Raw genomic sequence first — 25563 nt, 5'->3', positions numbered from 1 at the left:
AAAATCTATAAAGAGCTCACCAAACTCCACACCTGAAAAACAAATAACCCAGTGAAGAAATGGGCAGAAAACATGAATAGACACTTCTCTAAAGAAGACATCCAGGGGCGCCTGGGTGGCGCAGTCGGTTAAGCGTCCGACTTCAGCCAGGTCACGATCTCGCGGTCCGTGAGTTCGAGCCCCGCGTCAGGCTCTGGGCTGATGGCTCAGAGCCTGGAGCCTGTTTCCGATTCTGTGTCTCCCTCTCTCTCTGCCCCTCCCCCGTTCATGCTCTGTCTCTCTCTGTCCCAAAAATAAATAAACGTTAAAAAAAATAAAAATAAAAAAAAAAAAAAGAAGACATCCAGATGGCCAACAGGCACATGAAAAGATGCTCAACGTCGCTCCTCATCAGGGAAATACAAATCAAAACCACACTCAGATATCACCTCACGCCAGTCAGAGTGGCCAAAATCAACAAATCAGGAGACTATAGATGCTGGAGAGGATGCGGAGAAACAGGAACCCTTTTGCACTGTTGGTGGGAATGCAAACTGGTGCAGCCACTCTGGAAAACAGTGTGGAGGTTCCTCAAAACTTAAAAATGGACCTACCCTATGACCCGGCAATAGCACTGCTAGGAATTTACCCAAGGGATACAGGAGTGCTGATGCATAGGGGCACTTGTAGCCCAATGTTTATAGCAGCACTCTCAACAATAGCCAAACTATGGAGAGCCTAAATGTCCATCAACTGACGAATGGATAAAGAAATTGTGGTTTATATACACAATGGAGTACTACATGGCAATGAGAAAGAATGAAATATGGCCCTTTGTAGCAACGTGGATGGAACTGGAGAGTGTTATGCTAAGTGAAATAAGTCAGGCAGAGAAAGACAGATACCATATGTTTTCACTCTTATGTGGATCCTGAGAAACTTAACAGAAACCCATGGGGGAGGGGAAGGAAAAAAAAAAAGAGGTTAGAGTAGGAGAGAGCCAAAGCATAAGAGACTCTTAAAAACTGAAAACAAACTGAGGGTTGATGGGGGGTGGGAGGGAGGGGAGGGTGGGTGATGGGTAGCGAGGAGGGCACCTTCTGGGATGAGCACTGGGTGTTGTATGGAAACCAATTTGACAATAAATTTCATATATTGAAAAAAAGATCAGCCCAAGATGGATCAAAATTTTAAAGGTCAATAGAAGAACCACAAATACAAAACGGAAACCCTTTTAACCTTGGGTAATGCAACACCAAAAGCATGACCCACAAGAGAAAAACACTGAGGTTGCACTTCATCAAAATTAAAACCTTTGAACTTCAAGAGGCTCCATTAAGATGACGACCAGGAAAGCTGCAGACTGGAAGAAAACGTGAAAATCACGGGTGTGATAAAGGCCTTGCATCCAAAATATATAAAGAACTCTTAGGACTCAAAAAGACGCAATCCACATGATCTCACGGTTTGTGGGTTCGAGCCCCACATGAGGATCTGCACTGACAGCTCAGAGCCTGCTTCAGATTCTCTGTCTCCCTCTCTCTCTCTGCCCCTGCTTGTTCTCTCTCTCAAAAATAAATATTTTTATAATGATAAAATTAAATTAAGAAAAAGAAGACAAGCCAATTAAAAATGGGCAAAACTTCTCAAGTTCACCAAAGATACATGAATGGCTAATAAGCGCATGAAGAGATGCTCAACACCATTAGTCCTTAGAAAACGCAGGTCAAGTCCAGGGTGAGGTGTGGCCTCACGCCCAGGGCAGCTACAGCCACACGGCAGGCGTGGGTGAGGGAGCGCTCATCCGTGCTGGTGGCAACGTAAAACTCTGACCTATTCTGGAAGACGGCCTGGCAGTTTCTGGAGACATTAAAACATCAGCTTCCTCTGTGTCACAGCACCCCCACTCCCGTGGACCCAGCGATGCACAGACAGCGACAACGGGGTCCACGCCGTACGCGAGGGACCGCAGCAGCACTGGTCACAGCGGCCAAAGGCCCCTCGCCTGGCGGGTGGGGAAGAAGGTGCGGCCCATCCCCCCAGAGGCCGGGGTCAGTGGCAAAGACGAAGGCGTGACACCCGCAGCAAGGGGACAGAATCGCAAATGCACAGGAGGGTGAGAGAAGCTGGACACACAAGACTGGCTGCTTTATAATTCCATCTGCAGGAGAAGTCCGGGGACGGCCCATCTCGAGGGTCAAAAAGAAGAGAGGCTGCCTACGGCTCAGGGTGGGAATGGGGACTGACCGGGGGCACGAAGACCTTTCAGAAAATGCTGTAAAACTGTTGTGGGAGTGGCCTCAAAACTATAAAATCCCCAGAATCTTCAACTTGTACACCTAATACAGGCAAAACGTGTTTCTCGACCTCAGCACCGGCATCTTGGGCCCGACGGGCCTGTGCTGTCTGCGCGGCGAGGTGCTCCGCGGCTCCCCCCAGACACTGGCAGTGGACTCCCCTAGTCCCCCAGCTGTGACAACCACAACTATCTCCAGATGCCACTGAGTGTCCTGGGGGCAGGAAATCATCCCCACGGACGGCACTGGTCTAGGCCCGCTGTTCCCTAATCTGCTCTGTCCACCCAATGACACACGATGGACGCCTTTCCGGGCCAGCATGGAGATTCTGCCCGAACCTTGTCGGTGTTACACGGCATTCCGACGCTGGCCAGTACGGATGCTTCATAAACTATGTTGGACACTGTTGTTTCCATTTCCTAATTACTGCAGCGCATGCAGAAATAAACCTCACGCAGAGATCTTCAGAACACCGTCTGCGGAAGAGACCCCCAAGGCTGGGGCTGCCGGGTCAGACCGCTCGCGACACGAATCACGAGCAGTGTCCCCCACGTCTGTTCATCTGAGGGCAGCAGCCCCAGCCCCCTTCTTGGCCATTCGGCTCAGCCAAAAGCCATCGGGGTTGCCTTCTACTTTCAATCAAAGAAGCGGCGGGGGCAATTTCACCGTTTGGCTCTCCCGCTCCCATCCTACACCCTCCCTCCCTCCCGTTCTCTCGGGGGGAGATCTGGGGTCACCAAGGATGCACCCGCGTCCTCAGACGGGAACCCTAATAGAACGGGCACCCCGTGCTTGTGGCCCGAGCCCCTGAAAAGCGGTTTTCCCCACCGCGCAACTGACAAGAGAAGGAGGCCCGGCAGAGGAGCAGGGCGGCAAAGCCGGAGGCACCCTGCCTCCCAGAAAACGGGGCAGGTACGGGTTTAGAAACGCCGGCGCACAAAGAAACTCTGCAGACAATCAAAGAATAAAAAGAAAGCAGAGCAGAGCTATCACTGAGGAGTGGAATCCAGCCAGCTGTCTGCCAAAAAGCAGGGTGAGACCAATCGCCGGGAGGACAGTTAATTCCTTAATAGATGTTTTAAGTACATTTGTAAACGGCCTCTTGTTTGTAAAAGGGTCTGGAACAGGACCAAGACCCACAGGCTCAGCAGACCCTGGAGCAGGGGAATCCCACACGAAGGCAAAAGCCCCGTTCAAACACAAAAGCGCTCCAGCTGAGAAAGCTTCATCACCTCCTTTCAAACCGAGGCCTGACAGGGAGCATTCTGTTCCAGGCGTGGGGCGCGAGGACTCCGGATCCGTAGACGCTGCAACGCGGTCACCCCAGCGAGGCCAGGGAACATCCGTCGCCACACAAAGCCACCCATCTTTTTCTTGCAACAACTCGCAAGAGTTACCGTCTTGAAGACTCTCCGACACGCACCACGAGGTCGGTGACGGCAGCACGTCCGGGACACGCCTGTGGCCGGGACGCGGTACCTTCTGTCCGCCTCTGCCCATCTCACGCACCCCAATCTCCTCCATCCGTTCATCCACCGATGGACACCAACTCAGGCCGCTTCCGTGTCTCGGGTGTCGCACGTAACGCTGCGGTACACGCGGGGGTACAGACGTCCTTTTGAACGGTGGTTTCCTTCTCTTGGATAAAGCCCCAGAAGCAGAACTGCCGGGTGGAAGGGTGGCTCTCGTTCACACTTTCTGAGGAACCTCCGTTCGGTCTTCCACGGCGGCTGCCCCGGTGTGCGCTCCCACCGGCAACGCACGAGGGCTCCTCCTCCTCCACACCCTCACCGACACTTCGGATTTCTTGCCTTTTTGGTGACAGCCATTCTATTCTGACCGGTGTGAGGCGGAATCTCGCTGAGGTTTTGATCTGCTTTCCCCTGGTGATGAGTGACGTTGAGCATCTTTCCATGGACCCGTCGGCCGTCCGGAGGCCTTGCTTAGAAAAATGTCTGTTCAGATCCTCTGCCCACCGTTCAATCAGACCGTTTCTCTTTTTGCTTTAGAGGTGTACGAGGCGCTTCTATAGTTTGCGTGTTAGCCCTAATCAGACAGGTGATTTGCAAACAGGCTCCCTCTTCCTTCTGTCGGTGGTTTCCTTTGCTGAGCAGAAGCTTCCTCGTTTGGCACAATCCTACTTGCTTACTTTTTGCTTTTGCTGCCTTTGCATCTAACTGCTAACACGGGTTTCCAAAATATTCGTTTTACAGTGTTGATCTAAAGTTAGTAACGGTTATGCTAACAGGTTTTAACAAACACCTTTTTAGAAACCATTCCGAGGGCCTGACGTGTCCCTTAAAGGGCTTCTAAAGAAGTCTGCTGACGTGCAGAGGCCAGTGTCGTGGAAGACGGGGGGCCCACTGACAGGAACCCGTGCACCCGTGTCCACGTTAGCACAGAGACGACACACATGACATGGTACGTGAAAAATGGCAGTGACAAATCATGTTCATATGATGTAATCTCCTGTCTCCTTAAAAATCAGAGGACCTACAGCCGACACAGCAGATAATGCCATGTCCCATTAGACGCGGGACGCTGCTGACCAGGAGACGCCCCGTCCCGTTTAGAATTGCTTTAGGGGACAAAAGCTACAACACCCTTTTACGTACCCAGATAGGCTGTAAAGATGTCCCCACGCCAGAAACATTTAAACACAGGAAAAACTGGGTACCACAGGCCCAAGCGATCAGGGTATTACAAATTATCAGGGAATGTTAGGTGTGCTGTATTTCCTCTGGACAATGTTTACTGATCATTTTTTAAATATCCTGCTTATCAGAAAAGCCTCCTTTTCTCATCCATTTCCATATTATCTCACATCCAGACAACACTTGCCAGCAATGTGGTTCTCGAACACGGGAAGCAGTAAGAACTCGCGTGGCGGACGCACCGGGAATGCGCAGACAGCGCGAGGACGTGTGCAGCCACAGCCCCGGTCCCTCCCCTGAGAGCACGTCTCAACCCCCCAGAACCCAGCCTCGACACGTGCTGGCCACCTGAGAGGTCTCATCGTACCGAAGAGAAACCTGAGAGACTGAGGATAAATCCCAACTTCCTAACTTTTACTTAACCACGTTTATTTGAAAATACAGTAAATCTAGGAATGGTCAAAAATGTACATCTGAAGTGGACAGAAGGCAATCTAAGGGCCTGGCTCACAGGGCCCTGGAACACTCTAGAATAGGGGGTCCATCTGCGGCTCTAAGCAACATCACCAGGTGAAAGATCACGAGATCCAGTCAGGATCTTTCTAGAACAGGGCCAGGAGTCACACTGCTCTCCTTAGAACAAAGCCACGTCTTGGGGTCAGGGACAATGGAAGGCCATGCAACGCACAGCAGCAGAGGAGGGGCTGAATGGAGACAGAGCAGGAGGAAGAGGAAAGCGCAGGTGCACGGGGGGCAGGGCCGGAGGCTCACCTGCACCCAAGGGACCTTCCCCTCCCCACCCCGGGGGCCTTTCCCCCTTCAAAGCTGCAGGCTTTGGGGCGCCTGGGTGGCTCAGCTAAGCATCTGACTTCAGCTCAGGTTATGATCTCACAATTCGTGGGTTCGAGCCCCGCGTCGGGCTCTGTGCTGACAGCTCGGACCTGGAGCCTGCTTCGGATTCTGTCTCTGTCTCTGTCTCTCTGCTCCTCCCCAGCTGGTGCTCTGTCTGTCTCTCTCTCTCGCTCTCTCCAAAAATGAATACATGTTTAAAAAAAAACAAACAAAAAAAACCCCGTGGGCTCCTAGGGACTTCCCGAAGTCAAAGCCACCGATACCGTTTGAGGCTAACCCAGCACTGCCACTCAACGTTCAAAACTTATTATTTTAAAACTCTGCAAATATAAAGTATGACAAAACTTTTTTATGGACTCTCAGGAAACATTTTCATTTCTCGGGATATACGTCTCTGCTGTTTTCTACTCAGACCAGCAGATTAAAAAAGAGCTCAATTTAACAGGTGCATGAAGTCTTTTCTTCGAACGGAGACTTCTGAGCACAGCCCTGCTGCTAGCTGGATTCCGGGCTCTGATGTCCAATAACGTCTTGGAAACTAACAGCACATATAACTAACTTACATGATCAGCGCCTCCCACTCAAAGAAATTCTCTTCGTTCATGGGACCTGCAAAAAACAAAAAAAATTTTCCTCAATTAACTTAGAAGGCCACTTTGGCAATTAGAAGTAAATTACAAAGAAGCTAACTTTAGTGCCTTACCCGCCACAATTCCTTCCGGAGGATTCAGCGTCAGTTCTACAAAATGAAAAAGCAAAAGCATTATGAAACAGAATGAGTATCAGGCTGGCATTCTAACCAAACAACAACTGTGGAGTATATACATTAACAGATTAAAACCCCGTTTGTCCAAAGTGAACGCCTATTCCCGTTACGTTTCCGACAACGACTATGTACGTGCCTCTTTACGGCAGCAAAACGTAGAATTTTGGAGCTATAAACCCCTTCATCTGACAAATGAAGAAACCGAAGGGGTCAATTATCTTTCAAAAATACCCCTGTCGGTTGTTTCGATTCCACCTCACACGTCAAGCCCAGCGTCCAGTGTTCCGACTGGATGGTGCTTCCTGGCGCTGTGAGCGGCGGCACGGGCCCTTCTGAGCGTGAGCAACGAGGGACCGACCGGCGCTCGTGAACCAGGACTCGGAGCACGCACGGCACAGCTGTCGGTCCCCGGCGCCACTCTACTCAATCTGTGTGGGCCCCCCCCCCCCCCGACGTGGCACCCCACGGAGCGTCAGGCCCGAGCGCCGGGAACGAAAGTAGGAAGAAGCAAGCAGGCGGCACTTCGGCAACCGCCGAAGACCAGTGGCCGCCGAGAGACTGCGGCCCAGCCCCGCCACCGAGAAACGCCGTCCCAAGTCCTGGCCTCCTCGTCCTCTATGTGGAAGGCTCCAGAGTGAACCCAAACCCGCACACAGACGCGGACGAGTGACGAGAGAAGAACGGTCCTGGGCAAGAAGGGTGGCCACCCGGGAGCAGGGAATCGGGCCAGAGATGCACTTCCTGTCGGGCCCAGGCGCCCAAGACATCGCTGATGTGGCAAGAAACAGACAGACAGACAAAACCAAAAACTGGTTCTCTGAAGGGCCAAAAAATTGCCAAACCCTTGCCAAATAACTACAAGCCGTAAGGTTCCGAAAAGTGGAAGTAAAACCATCGTTACTCACAGATGCCACGTCACATACGCCCAAAGTCCAAAAGAATCAGAAGATACACCAGAAGAAGTGAGTTTGCCAACACTGCTGATTACGAGGTCCAGACATGTGACTGAATGTGTTTCTCTGTATGAGCAAACTAGAACAATCTTAAAAAGACGTCAACTCTACTAGGAAACACATACAGGTAAGTTTTTAAAAGCTGTGCAGACCTGTAGCATGCGAGAACCGCCACGGCTCTGAAGGCCTTCCCAAGCAGAGACTCGAGCAAGTTCATGGATGGAAGCCTCAAAATTACAGTTCTCAATCCTCCTCAAACTGCACCTACAGATTCCGTGCAGCCTCAGCCAACATGCCAACAGGTCTTCTTGCCCGAATGCAAACAAGAGAACTCTAAAAGATACACAAACATGCAAACAACTGAGAACAGCCCAGACTTCTTGAAAAAGAGTTAAGTTGAGGGGCGCCTGGGTGGCTCAGTCAGTTGAGCGTCCGACTTCGGCTCAGGTCATGATCTCAGAGTCCGTGGGTTCGAGCCCCGCGTCGGGCTCTGTGCTGACAGCTCAGAGCCTGGAGCCTGTTCGGATTCTGTGTCTCCCTCTCTCTCTGCCCCTCCCCCATACCCATTCTGTCTGTCTCGCTCTCTCTCTCTCAAAAATAAACATTAAAAAAAATATTTTAAGTAGCACATTTAATTGTGTGCAAATTTTATCTCAATAATGCTGACTCCCCCCAAAATTAATTTCAGTTGTTTTATGAAATATAAAACAATAGATAATTTAGACCAACTACAAAGGTAAAGCCAAAGAGCACCAACCATCAAAGGAAAAGATGGGTGAAACTAAGAACGCTGAAACTAAGAGCCTCTGCTATCAAGACACCTTTAAGAGAACGAAAAGGGAAGCCCCAGAGAGGACGGTATTTGCTACAGACATAACCAGCAAAGAGCTAGTATCGAAACTTCTCAGAATCAATAAAAATACATAAACCACCCAAAAGAAAATCAAGCACAAGACTTGAAGACACGTCACAAAATGAAGGAACATGTCACAAGGTGCTCAACTCATTAACTGTGGGGAAACTAACGCCACAACGGGATGACAGTGCCCCCAGCGGAGCAGCCCAGGAGCCCGAGCGTCCAGAAGGGACAGAAGGCTGCCTCCCCCCAGCCGAGGAGCCACAGACACACCCTGTGGGCATGAATGTAAACTGGGACCACCAGGTGGGAAAGGAGGCCGCCGGGAGTCACCGGGAGTCCGCGACCCTCTCCGGAGGACAAGCACACAGAAACGTGCGCACGTGTGCACCGGGAGTTAACCTGCCACCTGACCACAAGTGCTGCAGACCCAGGTACCAACCACCTGGCCGCATGCGCAGCAGCCTCTAGCCCCCTGCCACCGCCCTATGGATCAGTCTCCAGAGGAAGACGGGGACAAAATGTCACTGGATGGAAGTAAGGGTCTGATACTGTTAACAGCTCACACTCTCCCTAAAGAGACAGAGACCACACTTCCCCCCGTGGGTAACAGCTTAAGCGAGAGAGGCCGAGAGAAGGGCCACGGTGAATCTACACCTTGTAAACACAGGACACTCTAACTAAATACTTCACCGGTGTCATCAAAATATTGCTCTAACCGCTGGCCTGGAAGCGTGTCACGTCTCTGTTTTGCCACGTAATTTGATGTCCTGGCAAGTGCCCAGTTACAATTCTAATCGCGGAATCGCTCATCCAAATGGTATTTACTTACATTTGCCCTCTGGTCCTATCTGAAGCTTTGAGGGGCTGCACGGAGCCCCGGGGCAGTGGTGTCCACACTCCCCTTGGCCAGCTGGACTAGAAGGGGCCAGCCGCTACCCACGCGGCTGCCAGGCCCCACTCCTCCGGCCAACACAGACGCAGTGGTGAAGGAGAGACAAGGCCCCTCCTTCCACGGGCTTCCCTTCCGTTCTAGTGAAGGAAGACAGCCAGTAAGTAAGGAAACACACATGAAAAGACATACTGAAGAATGTAGTGAGGGAGGTGGTAAAGTGATACAAAGACACACGCCCACCTGAGGCAAGAAAGGCCTGAGGGTGAAGGTGATGCCGGAGGGGGGCTCCTTTCTTTCCAACTGAGACAGAATTGACTTACGCTGTCATATTAGTCTCAGGTGTGCAACACAGGGAGCCGATATTCGTATATATTCTGCAATGAGCAAAGTCCGGCAAGTTAACAGCCATCCACACACAATCACAAATTTCTCTTTTGATGAGACCTTTTAACATCTAGCCCCTTAGCGACTTTCAAATACACAACACGGCACTGTTAACTCTCATCGCCAGGCCGTACGTGACATCCCCTGGACTTAGTTTATAACTGGAAGTCTGTATTCTGACCCCTTCACCCATGTCGTCCACCTGCTAAGCCCCCATGGCTACACCAACCTGTACTCTCCTTCTGTGAGTTGTTTTTAAGATTCCACACATGTGTGAGATCATTTGGTATCGGTCTTTCTCTGTCTTATCCCACTTGGCGTAATGCTCCCAAGGTCCATCCATGTTGTCACAAATGACAAGATTTCATTTTTATGGCTGAGAAATATTCCATTGTGTCTTTGCTGTATGTTTACAAGCAGCATCACTCGTAACAGCCAAAAAAAATGAAAACACCCGAATATCTAGCAATAGAAGAGGTCAAGAAACTGTGGTGAATTCATACAGTGGAACAAAAGTGAAAATAAATGACACACAGCTACACGCGACACAGTCATGCAAAAGAAACCAGGCCCGTACCACACACGACACATAATACACTATACATATGTGTACACAGCCAGATATATATACACAACACAGGGTGCTTGGGTGGCTGAGTCAGTTAAGGGCCCAACTCCTGGTTTCAGCTCAAGTCATGATCTCACAGCTCTTGAGATCAAGCCTCGCAGCAGGCTCTGTGCTGACAGCACGGAGCCTGCTTAAAGTTCTCTCTCTCTCTCTCTCTCTCTCTCTCTCTCTCTCTCTCCCTCTGCTCCTCCCCTGCTCTCACACTGTCAACAATAAACAAACAAATTTTTAAAAAGGAAAAAGGAGAATAGACAACATGTAGCTACATTTATAGATGGATTACATCCATTGAAAAACAGGCACTCTAAACGACAATGTTTGAGAATGCATGCTTCGGTGGAAACACAGAGCAAAGCAGTGACTACCCCATGAAGACAGAGCTGCTCTGGTGGAGTGGGGGCCCCGCACAGTGGGGTTCTGGTGGGCTGGCAGCCTTCCTGCTCATCTGGGTGGTGATGCTCTCTCTGAGAAGCTCACCGAGCTGAACCTGAACCCTATGCCAGCTGTATTTCAGGCTAATAAACAGTTTTGAGCCATTACTGTGACAGTCCAGGCAGGGAAGGGGACAGCTTGAGTCAGAGTGGCAACTCTGGGGGTCTGTCCCGCAGACAGGGACGAAATGGGTGTGACACGTGAGGACTGGTCCCAGGTCCCCAGCCCAAACAACTAAGCGAACAGCACCATTACCGGGACGGGAGGGGAAGGAGCAGGTCTGAGGGGAAAGCAAGAATTCTCATTTAAACACATTAAGGTGGAGACTAGAAAACAGACCAGCGGAGAGATCTCAGACGAGTCTGAAGCTCAAGGGAGAGTGGACACTAGCAGGAGAAACTTGGGGGCTGTGTGCACAGGGACAGGTGGAGCCGCGGGGACCTGGTGGCAGTTGCTGGAGTTTTCCCAGGGGACACTGGGAAATTCGGGTGCCGCCGTCGGGTGTCCGCGGTGACTGGGGAACGCTACTGCCATTTAGGGGGGGCCACAAGAACGTGCACACGAGGACAACTATTTCATTCGAAGCACCAGTAACACCTGCCAAGAAACCCTGAGCAGGAAACAAGAACGGGCACAGGGAGAGCCTCGTCTGTTGCCAAGGGCACCAGAGCCCAGCACGTGGGAGGAAGAGGAAGGGGCAGCGAGGGCCCCAAGGCGAGGCCAGTGCCGCGGGACAAACGGCGAGGCAGCCAGCACTGCGAGGAGGCAGGAGTCAAGTGCAGCTGAGGTCGAGTGCCAGGAAGGCTGAGTCCCTCGGGCGCAGTAATACACACTCTGGCCGTCTCGGTCCCCCTTCGGGCGTCTGCGTGACAGCCGACCGGGAGAGGGAAGCCCAGAACCCTGCTCACCAGGAGCTACACACCCAGTCATCTGAAATCCAGGCCAATCACCTTCGCATAACATCGGACAAATTAAAACAGAGGAGTGATAAACTGCTGGGGGTGGGGGACTCATCCTCCAGGGATCTGGTGGGGGGGCTCCCTCCAAAAAGGGCTGCTTCATTCCTCATCTGTGGACCCACCCCTGGAGCCTCCCTCCCGCGCCCTCCTTCCAGGGCCTTCCGGGGAGGGGCAGCCGGCGGGCTGCAGTCCCAGCCGCATCCTTATTCGACAGCGGCACCTAGTGGTCAGGGAAGTTACAGTAACACGGGGGACGTTTCTGCGACACTCATTTTATTTCCAAAATACACACCTGCACCGACAACTTGGTGTCTACTCATAAAAACAGCTTCAAAAAGAAAAACAAAATCCTAGTATCAGAGAAATGTGCAAAAACGATGCCACTGACCCCTCGAGAATATGAATTCGTTAAAAACATATTTTTAATAGTGGCTTAAAAAGTAGCCGCCACAGGCTCTGGACTGACAGTACGGAGCCTGCTTGGGGTTCTCTCCCTGTCCCTGTCCCTCTCTCTCTGCCCTTCCCCTACTCGCGCTGTCTCTGTCTCTCTCAAACTAAGTAAATAAACTTAAAAAAAAAAGCTGGTAAGATACAATCATGTTTTTCTTCCACAATTTTTAAAACAAGGCAAGCCATGGTTTAAGGGAAAATATTTACAAAATATCCAACAAAAGACTTGTAGCTACAGTATATGAAGAACTCCTACAACTTAATAAGAAAACAATACACATGATTAAAAATCAGCAAAAGACTCAAGACACTTATGATGGCATATAAACACACAAAACGACACTCAATGTCATCGGTCACAAGGGAGACGCAAATCAAAGCCACAAGGAGAACATGGCGATGCAGTGAGACCCTCGGCGCCCCTCCTCCCACGAACATGGAGTCTACAGCTACAAACGGAACAATCTGCTCCCCAAAACACACTAAGGCTGGCTGGGTCGTAACTGCACATCAAGCAAATGAGAAGAAAACCACACTGAAGTGGCCAACAGAAGCTGGGACACAATCTCATCATGACCCCCCGCATAGTATCTCACAACCAGGAGGAAACTCAAAACCCAGAGCTACTTCTTGAGGAGTAAAGGGTTTGAACAGCAGCACCCCAACTTTTAAGACGAACGCTTGCATAAACGAGCCTCCAAATCATCTAGCTTTGAAATCCTATGGGACTCGCATCCCAAGACCCCCAAGACGGGAGCCATGTGAGAAACCTCCCTTCAAGGGCTTGGGGCGGGGACTGGCCCTCCCCAGGGCCCAGCTCCGAGGCAGCCCGTGGACCACGCCCAGACTCACGGAGGTGCACCTGCTGGCATCAGAGTGGCCACTGGGGCGCAGGCGTCTGATTTTTCACACTCATCAGGAGCCTGGCGGAACACTGTTTCTGTGGACAGAGACTGGGGGGTCATCTTTGCCTCTCCCTCCGCTGTGCTCCCGGGCACCAGCATCCACCTGAAGGCAGCCTTTATGTGTATCTAGTGCCCTGATTTCTGTGGCTGTCACCTAGGGGACACCTCTTGATCGCTTGGCTCTGGAGACCAGGGAAACCGGAGCTGCTGGTCCCATTAACCTGTAACAATCAGAGTCACACAGGGAGGAGCTCAAACCGATCTGGTGCCCCAAATTTTGCGACGGCTTCCAGGGGACATCTCTACATCGCCTGGCTCTGGCGGCCACCAGACTCGTGCTGTGGGTCCCACAGGACTCTAACTAACAGAGAAGCAGTTCTTAAACAGCTACCACCCCCGGGGAAAGCAAGAGGCTGGTCTTTCTGTGCAGGAGGGCTATCAGCTGACCATGAGGACTGCAGCCTGCAGGGTGTGCTTCTGATTAGGTGTGCATCTTGGGACCAACCTGATCCCTTCCAGAGACCTCAGCGGGCAGCCACTGTCTTCGCGTTCACCTTCTGCCGAAATCCAGAGTGTGATGTCTCCCAGAAGGGAGTTTTACACACAGCCGGCACCCTGCTTTTTACAGCTGCCACTGGGGGGAGATGTCCCTTGATCGTCTGGTGCTGGTGGCCAGGGGACCTTGCATCCCTGGGTCTGATGGGTCTACCACAGTCGGAGAAACAGTTTTTGGCAGGCTGCCATCCCCAGGGCACTGCACAGAGGGCAGGCTGAGGCACACTCCCCCATCCTTCCGTGAAGGAGGCCTCTCTGCGTGTCCTGGAGCTGAGAGGTAGTCTTCAGGTCTGGCACACATTCCACGGTCCACAGAGCTGCTCTCTACGAAAATACGGCTATGGCACCACCTTGGCACTCTCCCTCTGCCCTGCACCAGCTCAGCTCACTGGCATCGCCAGAAAAGAACTTACACACTCATCTGGAGTCCCGATTTTTGTGACAGTCATACTGGGGACACCTGCAGAGTGCCTAGCTCTGGTGACCAGTGGGGCTTATGCTTAAGGCCCCACAGGACTGTACGTATTTGCACACCTTAAGAAGCTGCTGCCGGTGGGCCTGGCTTCCAGTCACCCTGAATCTGCCTGCTGAGACCCTCCGCTCTGGGACAATGACAAGTCTTGGCACACCCTCCACTGCGGGAGGTATCAAAGACACAACAGGTGCTGGGACAGCACGAAGGTCTGAGTGACAACCGAAAGCTGGGACGGGACTGAATGACGAGGTTCATCTCCTACACGAGGCCGCTCCTTCCAGACTGGGAGGGGCGGGCGTTCCCAGTTGGTACAGGGACCAACTCCGAGAGTCCAGCGAAATGGACAAACAGGAATATGCTCCCAGGAAAGAACAAGATAAAACCTCAGGAAAAAGCATCTCAGTGAAACGGAGACAGTTTACCGATAAGGAGTTCAAAGCGACGGTCACGAAGACGCTCACCAAACAGGACAAAAACCGCTGGACACCAAACCTCAACAAAGAGATGGGAAATACAAGAACATACCAAAGAGAAATCGCAGAGTGAACAACAGAACGGCTGCACTGAAATACAGACCAGATGAAGCAGGAGAAAGGATCAGCTACTCGAGGTCAGTGGAACTCCGTCAATGAGAGCAGCAAAAGAATGAAAAGAAGTGAAGACAGTCAGGAGCTCGTAAGACAACAAGTAGACTGACATTTGCACCATGGGGCTTCCAGAGGAGGAGAGAGAAAGGGTCAGAAATCTCCTTGAAGAAGTAATGGCTGAAAACTTCCCTAACCTGGGGAAGGAAACAGGCATCTAGATCCAAGAAGCCCAGAGAGTTTCAAGGAAGAAGAACCCAGAGAGACCCACACCAAGACACCTTATAATTACCTACCAAAAAGTAAAAGCCAGGAGAGAACCTTAAAAGCAGCAAGATGAAAACCACTTGTCATGTACATGTACGTGATGCTAAGTCTGTCGGCGGACTTTTCGGCAGAAACTTTTCAGGCCAGAGGCAGAGGCACGATACATTCAAAGCACTGAAAGGAAAATCTCCAACCAAGAATACCCTCCCCGGCAAAGTTACGACTCAGAAGTGAAGGAGAGGTAAAGGGCTCTCCAGAGAAACAAAAGCTAAAGGGGTTCATCACCACTAACCCGGCCTTGTTGCAGGGAATTCTGTAAGCTGAAAAGAAAGGGTGTTCACGAGAACACATGTGCGAGAATAAATCTCACTGGAAAGGTAAGTATATAGTAAAAGTACTGGGTTAATCACTTACAAAGTTAGCATGAAGGTAAAAAAAAGTAAGTAGTAAAAATAACTACAAGTACAAAAACTAGTTAAAGGACACACACATTAAAAAAATGTAAAGTGTCAGGGCGCCTGGGTGGCTCAGTCGGTTAAGTGTCTGACCTCGGCTCAGGTCATGATCTCACAGCTCGAGTTTCAGCCCCACGTCGGGCTCTGTGCTGACAGCTCAGAGCCTGGAGCCTGCTTCAGATTGTGTCTCCCTCTCTCTCTGCCCCTCCCCCGCTCATGCTCTGTCTCTCTCTCTCTCTGTCAAAAATAAATAAAACATTTAAAAAAAAATTTTTTAATGTAAAGTGTGAATCAAAAACATCAAATATGGGGTGAAGGGAGAATACAGTATTGAGCTTTAGAATGGGATCAAACTTATTATCAACTGCAAATAGACTGTACAGAAGTTGTTTGTTATATGTAAGCCACGTGGTAGCCACAAAGCAAAAACCCGTAGCAAATACACGAAAAATAAAGAAAAGGAACATAAGCATACCACCAAAGTCATCAAACCACAAAGAGAAAAGAAGAAAGGAACAGAGAGAAACTACAAAAACAGTCAGAAAACAACAAAAATGGCAACAGGCACGTGCCTGTCAGTAATTACCTTAAGTGTAAATGCACTCAATTCTCCAATCAAAAGACACAGAGTGCTGAACAGATTAAAATATAGGACCCATCTATATGTTGCCTATAAGAAAGTCACTTCAAATTTAAGGACACACACTGAAAGTGAAGGGATTGAAAAAAAGAAAGAAAAGAAAAAAAAGCTGTTCCATGCAAATGGAAACCAAAAGGAATCTGGAGCAGCTATACTTGTATCAGAGAAAACAGACTTCAAACAAAGAGACAAAAGGCATTACACAATGCTAAAGGAGCCGTTCCCACAGTAAGAAACATTTGTAAATATTTACACACCCAACACAGGAGCGCCTAAATATGCAAAGCAAATGTTAACAGACCTAAAGGGAGAAACAGCAACTCAACAGTAGGGGGCATTAATATCCCACTTACATACAAAAATATAAGAAAGCAATGGCCTTAAATGACACATTAGACCAGATGAACCAGAACATTCCATACAAAAGCAGAATACACATTCTTCACAAGTGCAAGTGGAATGTTCTCCAAGACAAATCACCTGTTAGGACACAAAATAAGTCTTAACAAATTTAAAAGGACTGAAATCATATAAAGCATCTTTTCTGATAACGGTATGAAACTAGAAATTACTTACATGAAGAAAACTGGAATATTCACAAATACGTGGAGATTAAACAACATGCTACTGAATAACCAATAAGTCAAAGAAGAAATCAAGAGAAATAAAAAAATACCTTATGATCCCCCCCCAAAAAAGGAAATGTAACGTACCAAAATTTATAGATGCAGCAAAAGCAGTTCTAAGAGAGGAGTTCATAGTGATAAATGCCTCTGTCAAGAAGCAGGAAAAACCTCAACTAAACCTTATTTTACAACTCAAGAAACTAGAAAAAAGAAAAAACAAAGCCCAGAGTTAGTAGAAGGAAAGAAATAACAACCATTAGAGCAGAAATAAATGAAACAGACTAAAGAGACAGACAACAGAAACGATCAGTGAAGCTAAGGGCTGTTCTTTGAAAAGATAATGGTGCTAAACGTTTAGCCAGACTCGCCAAGACAGAGACAAGACAAGAAGAGAAACATCAGAAACGATGGGGTGCCTGGATGGCTCAGTCAGTTACGTGGCCAACTCTTGACACCCGCTCAGGTCTTGATCTCAAGCCCTGCACCGGGCTCCATGCCTAGCACGGAGCATACTTCAAAAAAAAGGAAAGAAAGAAAGAAATGACAAAAGAGATGTTACAACTGACACCACAGAAACACAAAGGACCATAAGAAACTCCTATGGACCATTGTGTGCCAACAAATTGGACAACCTAGAAGAAATGGATAAACAAACACATAACCTACCAAGAGTGAATCGTGATGAAATAGAAAATCTGAACTGATTACTAGTAAGGAGATTGAATCAATAATCAGAAACCTCCCAAGAAACAAAAGTCCAAGACCAGATGGCTTCACTGGTGAATTCTACCAAATGTTCAAAACGGGATTAAGTAATACCAGTTCTTTTCAAACTCTTCCACAAAAAAGAGAGAGAAAAGAAAGGAAAGGAAAAGAAGAAAGAAAGAAAGAAAACGGGAGGGGAGGAAGGGAACATTTTATGAAACCAGGGTCACCACAATACCAAAACCACAAGATTGCCACAAGAAAGTCACAGGCCGATGTCCCTGGTAAACACAGATGTGAAAATCCTCAGCAAAATATTAGCAACTGAATCTAACAATATATTAAATGGATCCTACACCATGATCAAGTGGGATTTATTCCAGGAATTCAAGAACAGTTCAGTATCTGCAAATCAATGTAATCCACCACATTAACAAAATGAAGGATAAAAACCATATGATCATCTCAATCGATGCAGAAAGGCATTTGACAAAATTCAATGTCCACGTATGATAAAAACTCTCCACAAAGTAAGTACAGACAGAACATACTTCAACATAATAAAGGCCATCGATGAAAAACCAACAGCCAACACCATACTCGATAGTGAAACGCTGAAAGGCTTTCCTCTAAGACCAGGAACAAGACAAGAAAACCCATCCTCACCACTGTTATTCCACATTGTATTTGAAACCCTTGCCTGAGCGCTTAGGCAAAAAAAAAAGAAAAAAAGAAAAAAAAAAAAAAGAAATAAAAAGTACCCGAATTGGAAAGAAAAGAAGCAAAACTGTCACTATCTGAGGCCGACAAGATATTATCCATTAAAAAACCCTAAAGACGGCATCAGAAAATCGTTAAAATAAATTCAATACAGTTGAGCGGTACAAAACCAATACGTAAAAATCTGGTGCATCTCTAAAATTTTTTTTTTAACGTTTATTTATTTTTGAGAAGAGAGAGACAGAGCATGAGTGGGGGAGGAGAGAGAAAGAGGGAGACACAGAATCTGAAACGGGTTCCAGGCTCCGAGTTGTCAGCACAGAGCCCAACGCAGGGCTCGAGCTCACAGACCGCGAGATCATGACCTGAGCCGAAGTCTGATGCTTAACCAAGTGAGCCACCCAGGTGCCCCAAAATCTGTTGCATTTCTATACACTAATAGTGAACTATCAGAAAGAGAAAGTAAAATTTAAAAAAAAAAAATCCCTTTTATAATTGCATTAAAAAGATAGAACACCTAGGAATATATTTAACCAAGGAGTGTGACTGACCTGTTTGTTGAAAATGACAGGACATTAATGAAAGACTGAAGACACAAATGGAAAGATACTCCATGCTCATGGAATGGAAGAATTAATACTATTAAAAAGTCCACACTACACAAAGCAATATATAGATTCAATACGATCCGTATCAAAATTCCAATGACATTTTTCAAAAAATAGAACACTCCGAAAATTCGCATGGAACCATTAAATACCCAGGGTAGCCAAATGTGAGAAAGAACAGAGCTGGAGAATCAGGCTCATTGATTTCAAACTATAATACAATGCTGCAGTAGTTAGAACAGTGTAGAAATGGCCTAGAAACAGACACATGGATTACAGAAACAAAACAGCCCAGAAATAAACCCACACACATACGGTCAAATCAACTTACAACAAAGCAGCTGATATGCAATGGGGCAAACACAGGTAGGTACATTGGTTCTTTTCAGACGTAATGCTATTGCACATTTAACGGATTACAGTACAGTGTAAACATACTTTTATATATGTACTGAAAAACCGAAAAAAATCGGTTATATACGATAAGAAAATATATATATATACATATATATCAAAATATATGTATTATACGTACCTAAAATATATACACGTTAAAAAAAATAAGCTCACAGATACAAAGAACAGGCTGAAGGCAGTGGGAGGGTGGGAGAAAGGAGTGAACTGTGATGGTTTGTTTGCTTTTTAGTGTAAATAAACTTAAGGTAAAAACTGAATTTGAAAAACAAGGACAAAAAATGGCAGAATTAAGATGTTTTAAAATAAAAACTACAGGGGCGCCTGGGTGGCGCAGTCGGTTAAGCGTCCGACTTCAGCCAGGTCACGATCTCGCGGTCCGTGAGTTCGAGCCCCGCGTCAGGCTCTGGGCTGATGGCTCAGAGCGTGGAGCCTGTTTCCAATTCTGTGTCTCCCTCTCTCTACCCCTCCCCCGTTCATGCTCTGTCTCTCTCTGTACCAAAAATAAATAAACGTTGAAAAAAAAAATAAATAAAATAAAATAAAATAAAATAAAATAAAATAAAATAAAATAAAATAAAAACTACAATGAGATACCATACCACTCTAGAACAAGCTAAATATGTAAAAACCCAGCATACGAAGTGTGGACAGGGGACGAGAATCAGTGGAACTCCTTAATACACTGCTAGCAGAAATGTAAAGTGGTACAACCAGTCAGGAAAATGGCTTGGCTGCTCCTTTAAAAGTTAAACACAGGGGCGCCTGGGTGGCTCAGTCCGCTGAGCGTCCGACTTCAGTTCAGGTCATGATCTCACAGTCCATGAGTTCGAGCCCTGCATCAGGCTCTGTACTGACGGCTCAGAGCCTGGAGCCTGCCTCGGATTCTGCCTCTCTCTCTCTCCCTCTCTCTCTCTCTGCCCCTCCCCCACTCATGCTCTCTCTCTGTCTCAGAAATAAACAAACATTTAAAAAAATTAAAAAAAAAAGTTAAACACAGGGGCACCTGGGTGGCTCAGTCGGTTAAGCGTCCAGCTCTCAATTTCAGCTCACATTGTGGTGTCACGGTTCCTGAGATGGAGGGGTCTGTGCTGTAGAGCCTACTTGAGATCCTCTCTCTCCCTGCCTCTTCCCTAGTTTGTGCTCTCTCTCTCAAAACAAATACACTAAAAAAAAAAAAAAAAAAAAAGTGAGTCATCAAGGGTGCATCTAAGGTTTGAGCCCCAAAACTTGGAAGAACACGACTGCCACCAACAGAGACACGGGGACTGTGGGAGCAGCAATGGTGCAGGAGGAGCAGGAGGTCAGTTTTACACGAGCAAGTCTGAGGTTCTTATTCAACACTGAACTAGGCTAAATAATGTCCCCCAGAATCTCCAAAGGTGACTCTGTTTGGAAATGGGGGCTTTGCAGATGGGCTGCAGTTAAAATGGGTCACATGGGATAGGGGTGGGTCCTAAAGCTGTGACGGGCACCTCCAGAAGAGGGACGACGGGCAGAGATGTGAGTTCCGCCGCCACGAGCCAAGGCACAGCCAAAACTGCCGGCAACTACCGGAAGCTCCAGGAGGCCAAGAGGGACTCCTCCCCAGAGCTTGCAGAGCGTGGCCCGGCCAACACTGAGTCGGGACGCCAGGCCTCCGGAACAGCGACAGAGCAGACTTCTGTTGGCCACTCAGCCTTCTTAAGGAAACCCCCAGAACTCAATACCTGCCTGTTTTTGAACCTTCCCGGGAAGGCTGGGTGATGGGTGATGACAAAACGTCAAGCAAAGACACCCGTTTAAAATATCTGGGTTCTTTTTCTGGTTCTCCTTTTTCCTGGCTGTAAGGAGCTAGGCCAATCGTTCTGCCTCTGTTGCTCAACCGCCTACACAATTTGGAAAACCAGGGGCTGTACAGAATCATATCCAAGGTTCCGCCCCCTCGAAATTTCTGCAGGCCTGTGACTATTCCCAAATACGATAAAGTATGCCTGAACCCTATCCCAATCCACTGAACCCCATTTCACAGAAAGGTCATTCCTGTAAAGTCCACCTTTACAATGAATGAGTCACCTTACGGTGTGGTAGACAAACCGGATGCTAATTCACACAAGATGAGAATCACTAAATGGAATTTACGATGTTTCCAAGATACAGCAACCACAGAACCCCCTCAGTAACATACTGTATTCATCTTCTATCGCTGATGGGACAAATCACCACAAACCCAACGGCTTAAAACGACACCCACCGATGACCTCACGGTTTCCGTGTGTCAGAAGGGGCAGGTGGTTCTACTCTCACAGGGCAGCGGTCAAGGCAGGGCACTGCCCAGATCCACTCAGGTTGGCGGCAGAATCCAGTTCCCTGCAGCCGTGGGACGGAGGCTCCCGGTCCTCGCTGCTGTCGGCCAGCGACGGGTCTCACGTTCTCGGGCCACCCACGCCCCTCTGTTCCTGGCCACTCCAGAGCCAGCCACGGCAGGTGGAGTCCTTCTCGTGCTCTGCACGTCTCAGACGCCCCCTCCTGCCTCTCCTCTCCCGCCTCTTCTGTTCCGGGGCCTCGTGTGGTTAACGGGTTGTACCCCAGTAACCCAGGATGATCTCCCTACCTGCACGACGGCTGTTTAGTAACCTGCGACACCTGCGGGGGGGCCTTCACAGCAGCGCCCAGATTAGCGTCCGACAGGATCACCAGGGGCCGGCGAGCTCAGGAGACCTCCTCGGGGCTCTGCCTTCCCACGGACTCCGAGAAGTCACATCAACACATAAAAATGCATACGATACCCTTCTGTGATACGGCTTTGGAAGTCAAGTGTTATTTGTGTTTTATTACTGCACAATGACAACGTGGTTGAAATAACGGATGAAGTTTCTGCAAGTACAGTAAAGGGAAGAGTAACCTTTGCTACCGCCAGTATCCTTAGGAAATACAAGTTCAACAATGCAGAGACTGGATTGAAGCAGCAGCCTGAACTTAATTCCCCTTGCAGGCTTAACAGATTCCTTCCCTAAAGACACAAGAAAATAACCTTTTCTCGAAGTCTAGAAACAGGGCTAAACAGCCTAAGACAGACACCGAAGCACGGACGGGGAAGGCAGGAATGACAGGTGTTCCCACACATAGGACCCCCGGCCAGGTCTCCCGTGAGGACACAGGCAACAGTGCCCCACTCCCACCCAACCCTCCGTTCATACTCTGCCCCCAAGTCTCTCAAAGACACTCCCACCGTAGGGGACACTGGCAGCGAGCAGTGTTTAAACATTTCTTTAATGAACCCATACGTGAACCACCCTGGTGTGCTCCCGCCGAACACGGACCCTCCGCGTGCAGGGCCACCAACCCGGTTACGGGGCTGAGCTCCGTGCATTTTTACCAATTATTTTCATCACAGTCATTATTTTGGTTTACTTCCAACTTTCTTCTAAAGTACTCTCAATGTCACCCCAACAATACCAGCTCCCAAAATCAGAGTTATCTATCAAGTATCCTGAAAAGCATTAACCTTCCCAGAGGACCGAAGTGCAGAGGTCAAGGCCTGGGCCGGAGAGCTAACAAGCAGCAGCTGAACCGGGAGTGCGGCTGCAGAGACCCTCTCTTACCCACAAGCGGGCGACCACCCTGTCTCCACCAGCAGCTCACGACACCTGCCACACATCCGTTTCACCCATGACCTCTCCTGGCAACTCTCCCAACGGGGCTGTAAAAAGGCAGAACACGGAATGTTCTTCGTCTTTCGTTTCTCCCTTTGCTTTCCCCAAACATCAGAACCTTTCCCTGGCGAGGAAGGCACCAAGGAGGCTCTCTGGGCACCACCTAGGAAGCGTGACAGGTGGCACTACTCAAAAACGGTTCCGTTATTCAAGAGAAAGCCAAATCTGACCTTTCACCCCAAATGCATCACAATGCGCTTTTTCTCGATACGCTTTTGGTTTCAGCTTCTCAGCAGGCAACTCCGGTTTTCCTGCAAGGCTGGAATGAGTGAGTCCTCTAAATCACTACAGGAGCCAAAGACAAAAACAAAGGCTGCGTGGAACTGTTTACGCGTTTCTAAAGTCGTGGAGTAGTGATGCTGACTGTCCTTTTTCAAGCGTTCCCTTTACGAGTTCGTGTATGAAGTCAAGAGCGGGCAGTGGGCGCGGCGGAGGAAGGAGACTGCAGACTGTTCGGGCTCACGGTTTCCCAGGACCAATCTCCCGTCCCCGCGCCTACGCGGGAACAAGCGGGCATGACTCAGTGCTTTCGGCGTCCGCGGCTCCCACATCGCCACCAACTCAGGCCGCCACACACGGCCGTGCGCGCCCTGGGCCTCCCCGAGCAGGGACTCTACCGCCGGGTGGGAGCCCGGGGACGGGAGGAGGGGGGCGCAGGGCCCGGGGTCGGCAGAGGGGGGGCGCGGGCTCGAGGGACGCGCGGGACCCGGGGCGGACGGACGGGGGGTGGGGGGAGGAGCGGGTCCCCAGACTGGAGGCGCGGACCCCGCACTCACGTTTGTACTCGGCCATCAGCCTCTTCAGCGCCGTCCCCGCCATCGTCCCGGCAACAGCAGTGCTGCGCGACCGCCCCTCCCAAGGGCCGGCCTCTCCCGCCCACCGCCGGGCTGCTTCCGGGTCGACGCCGGGACCCGGAAACCCTTCCGGGACGCGGCGTGCGCGTGCGCGGTGGCGCCGTCGCCACGGGGAGCGGCGCAGGCGCGGCGGCCGGGACGGCCTGATCGCAGGGTTCCGAGGTTCCTACCCAACGCCGGGGCCTCGGCCCCTCTGTGGGTTAACGTCGCTCCCGGCAATCCAGATTCCTGGAGGGCCTGGGTCTTCCGGGAGATCCCGGAGCCGCGGGCGCCCAGAGCGGGTTACATCCTACCGGTGGTGCCCCAGGAAGGTCTGATTAAAGGATCGGGACCAGGGATGGAGATGGAGAACTGGAATGAGGGAGGGGTAGACGGAGGACGGCGGCCTGGGGGACTTGACGAGGGACAGCACGGGGACAGGACGTTCATGAAGACGGAGGGTGGCGCCTGGGGGACTTGAAGGGACAGCACGGGGACAGGACGTCCATGGAGACGGAGGACGGCAGCCTGGGGGACAGCACGGGGACAGGACGTCCATGAAGATGGAGGGTGGAGCCTGGGGGACGTGGCCGGGGACAGGGGACAGCACGGGGACAGGACGTCCATGGAGACGGAGGGTGGAGCCTGGGGGACAGGACGGGGACAAAGTATGGAGACGGAGGGTGGCAGCCTCCATCCTGCCTCCATCACTCGGTGGGAACCGAGGGCAGGGCAGGTAGACTGCTGCCTGAGCAGATTTCATTCCAGGTGTGTATTCTTTAAAGAGAACGGAGATAAAAATTGAAGATCCTACCCATCCGTTAAAGTACACATTGTGGGGGGCGCCGGGGTGGCTCAGTTGGTTAAGAGTGGGACTCGAGTTCCGCTCAGATCCCGATCTCATGGTTCATGAGTTCAAACTCCACCTCGGCATCCAGAATCTGCACTGATAGCGCAGATCCTGCTTAGGATACTCTGCTCCTCCCCTGCTCGCACTCTCCCTCTCTCTCAAAATAAACTTAAAAAAAAAAAAATACATCTGTGGCACAGGACCATTTCAGAGTGACTTTCAGGCCCAATGCAGTGAAAGCAAGAAGATCCACGAAGAAGGCATTTGATGCCCCCCTGACTTCTTTCAGACAGGCCTTAGGTTGGAAGAAGACTGGCGCCAGGGTGGTTTTCTTCTGCATCAGCGTGGCCCCACAGGAACCCCTCCGTGAAGAGAGGAGCTCCAGGAAGGCCAGAGGGAAAAGTAGCAACTCCTGCTCTACCCACCTGCCCACGTGCCAACCAGCGTGGCCCTGAGGCAGCGGCGCCCTAGCTGGGATAGGCTAGGAGTGGCTTTCTCCAGCCACCCCTTCCAGCTCCTTGCTTCTCAGGCTTCTGCACGATTGTGTAACATGGGGATAAACAGCCCTTTTTTTCAGGTCCTGGTGGTTCTCTTCCCAGATGACCCACTGTGATTTGGCAATCTACCTATGTTTCTTAGAACCCCACTGCCTGGCTTCAAAGAAAGTAAACACATTTACTCCTTTATGGCTCTCCCATGCAAAGACACGTACACCTTTTAAAAAACGAGTTTTCATCTCCACATTTACATCCTACCTATTATTCTATAGAATTTGCCATATAATGCCCTATATAATCTATTAGCATAATATAAAATTTATTTATTGTTATTATCTGTCTCCTGTAAATAGAGAGTTTACATGTTCCATGAGGACAAGGAGTTTCTGTCTGATTTGTTCGTGGATGCAGCTTTGGACCTGGGCATGGCACTATTTACTGAATTGAATGAAATTAAACAATGCAAACAAACCTCCCAAGTACGCATATTTTAGAGTAAGGGTATACAAGGTATCGTAAGTAAGTAGGCTGTTCACTGCACAAGGGAAAGTAGCCTTGTATTCGAACACCAAAAACTTGAGAAGCCCAGACCAACGTCCCTATTCACCTGCCCCCAAAATCTACCCTGT

The 25563-nt window shown here is 49.6% G+C and overlaps 1 protein-coding gene across 5 annotated transcripts in view; it reads right to left on the bottom strand.

Moving 5' to 3' along the window:
- Nucleotides 1-25563, bottom strand: part of UBE2G2 (ubiquitin conjugating enzyme E2 G2) — a 55432-nt gene that overhangs the window by 22612 nt on the left and 7257 nt on the right. The window contains exons 1-4 of one of the 5 annotated variants that reach the window (XM_040483760.1): nucleotides 23531-23640; nucleotides 22925-23013; nucleotides 6486-6521; nucleotides 6346-6391 (exon numbers count right to left, since the gene is read on the bottom strand). In XM_040483760.1, coding sequence (XP_040339694.1) covers nucleotides 6346-6386 — 41 coding nt within the window. In that variant the 5' untranslated portion in view covers nucleotides 6387-6391; nucleotides 6486-6521; nucleotides 22925-23013; nucleotides 23531-23640. Of the gene's footprint in view, nucleotides 1-6345; nucleotides 6392-6485; nucleotides 6522-22643; nucleotides 22729-22924; nucleotides 23014-23530; nucleotides 23661-25563 lie in introns of those variants that run through there. The other 4 variants (XM_040483757.1, XM_040483758.1, XM_040483756.1 and 1 more) reach the window with 4 other exon arrangements.

Source organism: Herpailurus yagouaroundi, unplaced genomic scaffold, assembly GCF_014898765.1.
Source record: "Herpailurus yagouaroundi ecotype Mexico unplaced genomic scaffold, PumYag 162, whole genome shotgun sequence".
Taxonomy (NCBI): domain Eukaryota; kingdom Metazoa; phylum Chordata; class Mammalia; order Carnivora; family Felidae; genus Herpailurus; species Herpailurus yagouaroundi.
This window is presented reverse-complemented; position numbering and strand designations above follow the sequence as displayed.